General features: G+C 68.5%; 1 protein-coding gene across 1 annotated transcript in view; it reads left to right on the forward strand.

Annotated features, from left to right (window-relative positions):
* The window catches only part of DGKQ (diacylglycerol kinase theta), a 21254-nt gene that overhangs the window by 13630 nt on the left and 3153 nt on the right, over positions 1–4471 (forward strand). The window contains exons 14-21 of the mRNA XM_024744981.1: positions 16–70; positions 197–258; positions 553–703; positions 1132–1170; positions 1779–1894; positions 3258–3409; positions 3609–3757; positions 3852–4030. Of these exons, the coding sequence (XP_024600749.1) occupies positions 16–70; positions 197–258; positions 553–703; positions 1132–1170; positions 1779–1894; positions 3258–3409; positions 3609–3757; positions 3852–4030 (903 nt within the window). The remainder of the gene's footprint in view (positions 1–15; positions 71–196; positions 259–552; positions 704–1131; positions 1171–1778; positions 1895–3257; positions 3410–3608; positions 3758–3851; positions 4031–4471) is intronic.

Consider the following 4471-nt stretch of genomic DNA (forward strand, 5'->3'; position numbering starts at 1 on the left):
ACTCCACCCCAGCAGGCCCAGGGGCTGAAGAGCTTCCAGCTGGTGGAGGTACTCATGGGCAGCAGGCAAGGTGAGCGGGCAGCCTGTCGTCAAAGCCCTGACCAGTCCTGCCCCCAGGTGCCGGGGGCCCAGGGCGGGTGCTTTTGGAGGTGGCCGCGGGGCCTGGGGCTAAGAGTGCTGTCTCTCGACTCTGCAGTCCAGCGCACGGTGCTGGCGGACGAGGAGCCCTTGCTCGACCGGCTTCGTGAGATCCGGCAGGTCAGTGGGTGTGGACACTGGCCCCTGGGGAACGGCTGGCCTTTGGCCATGGCTTCTACCTTGTCGAGAGGGAGTCTGTCTGCCCTTAGGACACAAGACCATGCTGGCGGGCAGCTAAGCGTCCCGGCCAGCAGTGCCTCCCCTTCGCAAGTTCCCCGTGTGTCCTTTCTCTCCTCCCCTTTCCCATCTTGGCGGCCTTCAGCCTGGGGCGTCTTCCCTTCGGCCCCCTTGGTGGACGGGGGGTGGGGAGGCCCGTCCCCTAGTTCTCTGCTCGGCGTTCCCCCCTCCCTGCAGACGTCCCTGCGGCAGATGAGCCAGACGCGGTTCTATGTGGCTGAGAGCAGAGTGGTGGCCCCACGCGTCTCTCTGTTCGTGGGTGGCCTGCCCCCTGGCCGGTCCCCCCAGGAGTATAGCAGTCTGCTGGACGAGGCTGTGGCCAGCAAAGGTGAGACTGCCTGGGCTGGTCCGGGGCGCTTGGCCAGGTGGGGGGCAGGGCGGGAGTCCTGAGAGCAGGTGTGCGGGCTGCCGGGCCGAGGCTGCATCCCCCTGCTGCCCCGCTTCCCCCAAGCACTGGCTGAGCCTTTCCCGAGCTGGTTCCTGGCCCAGAGGGTCTCCGTCCTCACCTCTGGGGCCCAGACCCCATCACCTCCTCTGAGGAGGTTTCCTGCTCTGGGCCCTGGGGGGAGTGCCCTGTGCCTGGAGTGGGGGGGCACTTCCTGGGAGAGCTGCGCTGTTGGGTGGTGTGAACTTACTCCTGGCCTGGGGGGCCGGGTGGGACTGCCTGGGGTGGCGGCCCTGGGTCGGGGGCCTGGGGGGCAGGTCCCTGGTGTCTGACTGCAGCGTGCCACCCTGCCCGCCCCCCCGTCTTTGCAGCTGGCCTGGTGTCCGTGAGCCACGTCTACTCCGCACAAGGTGAGCCCCCACGGGTTGTGGTCAGGTTGGGTCCGAGGTCACTCCCTGGAGTAGCTGGAGCAGCCTTGCCCTCTTGCTTCACCTTGTTTGGGACCCGTGGGCCGGGGAAACGGTGGTGTTTCATTTCCTGGTTCATAGCTGTGATGCTTTTGCTAAAACATGACTGAGGTGCAGAGAATGTTTTCTCCACAACCTCTTGTGCTCATGGATTCCATCTTTTATGGCGGGAAACTTCAGATCTTCCCAGTGGGAAAACAGTACCGTGAGGCCCGTCTCCCCTCTGTGGGTCCATAGCAGTTACCAACGTTCTCCATGCCTCTCGCGGGTCCTGGCGGGGGGCGGGGGGGGTGCGGGTCTGCTCTACCCTGCCTCCAGGTGGCCTTGCTCTGGGCACCCAGCATCTCCTGTCTCTGGGCCCAGCTGTCCTTGGAGGCTTCCCCTGGGGGAGGGAGTCCCGCACTGCGGGGATGCCTTGGGACGGGCTGGCCTGAGGTGGGCCGTGGCCAGAACTGGGGCCATTCGGCCGCGGGAGGAGGCGAGGCCCCAGCCCAGACACCGTGTGGGTGGCGGCAGGACAAGTAACCGAGCTCACGGCCCACCTGCCACAGGTGCCGTGGTGCTGGACGTGGCCTGCTTTGCGGAGGCCGAGCGGCTGTACATGCTGGTCAGGGACACGGCTGTGCACGGCCGGCCGCTGACTGCCCTGGTGCTCCCGGATGTGCTGGTGAGTGGCGCTGGGGCGGGGCCTGGGGCCATAGCTTCCATGGCCAGTTTGTCTACTACCTGGTCAGTTGGAGCAAAGTCCGAGTCTGTGTGCACGGCTGACTGACTCCGAGGGAGGGGCCCGAGGTCCGATGGAGAGAGGGCGGCATGCCACGTGACTGGCCCTGCAGCGGCCGCCTCTTCAGGGCTGGCCTGTGTTTGTGACTGTGTGTGCGGCCCTCGCAGGGTCGTGGGCCCTGGCCCCGCTTTTCCTGCCCTGGAGGCCTCTGCAGCCCTGCTCGCACCCTGGGCCTCCTCTGGCCAGTAGGTGATGCTCCCTGACCCTGGAGGCTGTCCCAAAGCCCCAGCAATGCCCCAGACCCCGCCCTGCACTGTGTGCCCTAGTAGTAGCTTCTGGTCCTTGGCCCTGCTGGCCCCCAAGGACCCCCCGAGGCGACCGGACCCCAGTTCAGGCCGAGCAGGATTAGAGCAGAACGAGTTCAGGGTCTGTGACTGGGTGAGCCACGTCTGCAGGTTTCTGCTGCCCTGTCCTACCATCCAGACAAGGAGGCGGCCACTGCAGGTCAGGCTCCCCCCCCGCCGGCTCCACGGGCAGAGACGGGTGGGTGATGCCGACACGCGCTTTCTCTCTCCCGGCAGCTGCCTGCCCTGGGCTGAGCAGGTAAGTGGTGACCGCAGGCAGCTCGGCCCGGTGGCTCACATGTCACCCCAGTGTGTCCTCGGCCTTGAGCCACGGCCGAGCCCGTGTGCGGCCGCTGCCCGCTGTGTCTGCGCCTGTTTGTCTCCTGTCACCCGGCAGCCCCCGTCCTCACCACGTGGGGACCCCTGCTCCCTGCCCACTCTCGCGGGCACTGTTTCTGCCGTTGTGTTTGGGGGCGGGCTTTGTCCCGTGGCCCAGGGGAGGCCTGGGGCCGCCCTGTGAGCCGGGCTGCCCCTCCTGACTGCCGTGTGGGTGGGTGGGGGCCTGGCAGTGGGCTGGCTCTGAGAGGGGCAGGTGGGGTCCTGCGTGGGCTTCCAGCCTAGGCTCCTGGGCCACGTGGGTCTGGTGGCGGACATGGCCTGAGGACACGTGGCGTGGCAGCTGTGGCGTGGCCGATGTGCTCAGAGCTCCAGGCTGGCCAGTGTCGTCCCGCCCCACCGCCCAGGGGTCTATGGGCACCCCTCCTGTTGTGGGATGCAGCCTGAGCAGGCAGTGGTGAGGTGGGGTGGCCGCGTGGCCTTCCTCTGGAGGGGCCGGCCCCAGACTGGCTCAGGCAGGTGGGCTGAGGGGCAGGGGCCACCACTGCCAGGCCGCGTGCTGGGGGAGGCCCGGCTCTGTCTCTGGGGGTCCGGCCAGCCCGTCCTAACGCAGTCCCATCCGTCAGCACCTGAAGCTGCCCCCACACTGCCGCCCCCTGCTGGTGTTTGTGAACCCCAGAAGCGGAGGCCTCAAGGGCCGCGACCTGCTCTGCAGTTTCCGGAAGCTGCTCAATCCCCACCAGGTCTTTGAGCTGACCAACGGGGGGCCGCTGCCCGGGTGAGCCTGCCAGAAGGGGTACCTGCCCATGCCTGCCCCCCGGCCAGCAGGAACAGGTTGGGGTTCGGTGGGTCAGAACCCTCAAGGGCACCCTGGGTGGGGATGAGCTGCGGCCGCTTCTGCCCCGGGGGTGACCTCCTGCCCTGCTTGTTCGCGGCCGTGGCCAGTGCCGGGACACGTCCTGTCTCCCTGCCGCCAGGTTCCACGTGTTCTCCCAGGTGCCCTGCTTCCGGGTGCTGGTGTGTGGCGGGGACGGCACCGTGGGCTGGGTGCTTGCCGCCCTGGAGGAGATGCGGCACCGCCTGGCTTGCCCAGAGCCTGCCGTGGCCATCCTGCCCCTGGGCACAGGTGGGGTCAGCTGGCACGTTGGGGGATGGGGCCCCGGGCTTGGCGGGGCGAGGGGTGGGTGTGGAGAGTCAGCGTGTGTCTTGCCGCTGTCCAGGGAATGACCTTGGCCGGGTCCTCCGCTGGGGGCCGGGCTACAGCGGAGAGGACCCGTTCTCCGTGCTGGTGTCGGTGGACGAGGCAGACGCCGTGCTTGTGGACCGCTGGACCATCCTGCTGGACGCTCATGAGGCTGGCAGTGGGGAGAACAGCGTGGCAGACGCAGAGCCCCCCAAGGTACCGGTGTGCCCAGGCGGGGGTGTGGCACCCGGCTGGCGCCTCTCTACCACGTCTGTCCAGGTGTTCGTCCTTGCCCCAGCCACGCCTTGGCGTTGGCGCCAGCGCTGTCCCCTCGTGGACACGGGTGCCGGGCCTGGGGATGGCCGGCTCAGAACCTGAGTGTGGGGCAGTCACCGGACGGAGCAGCTGTGACAGGAGGCCGGACCCACCGCAGGGGCAGCGGGGAGCACATGGTGGGGCCGACCGGGGCCAAGGGACAGGGCAGCGGGGAGCACATGGTGGGGCCGACCGGGGCCAAGGGACAGGGCAGCGGGGAGCACATGGTGGGGAGCACACGGCGGGGAGCACGTGGTGGGGCCGACCGGGGCCAAGGGACAGGGCAGCGGGGAGCACGTGGTGGGGCCGACCGGGGCCAAGGGACAGGGCAGCGGGGAGCAC

The sequence above is a fragment of the Neophocaena asiaeorientalis genome, unplaced genomic scaffold (genome assembly GCF_003031525.2).
Source record: "Neophocaena asiaeorientalis asiaeorientalis breed wild unplaced genomic scaffold, Neophocaena_asiaeorientalis_V1.1 scaffold1211, whole genome shotgun sequence".
Taxonomy (NCBI): domain Eukaryota; kingdom Metazoa; phylum Chordata; class Mammalia; order Artiodactyla; family Phocoenidae; genus Neophocaena; species Neophocaena asiaeorientalis.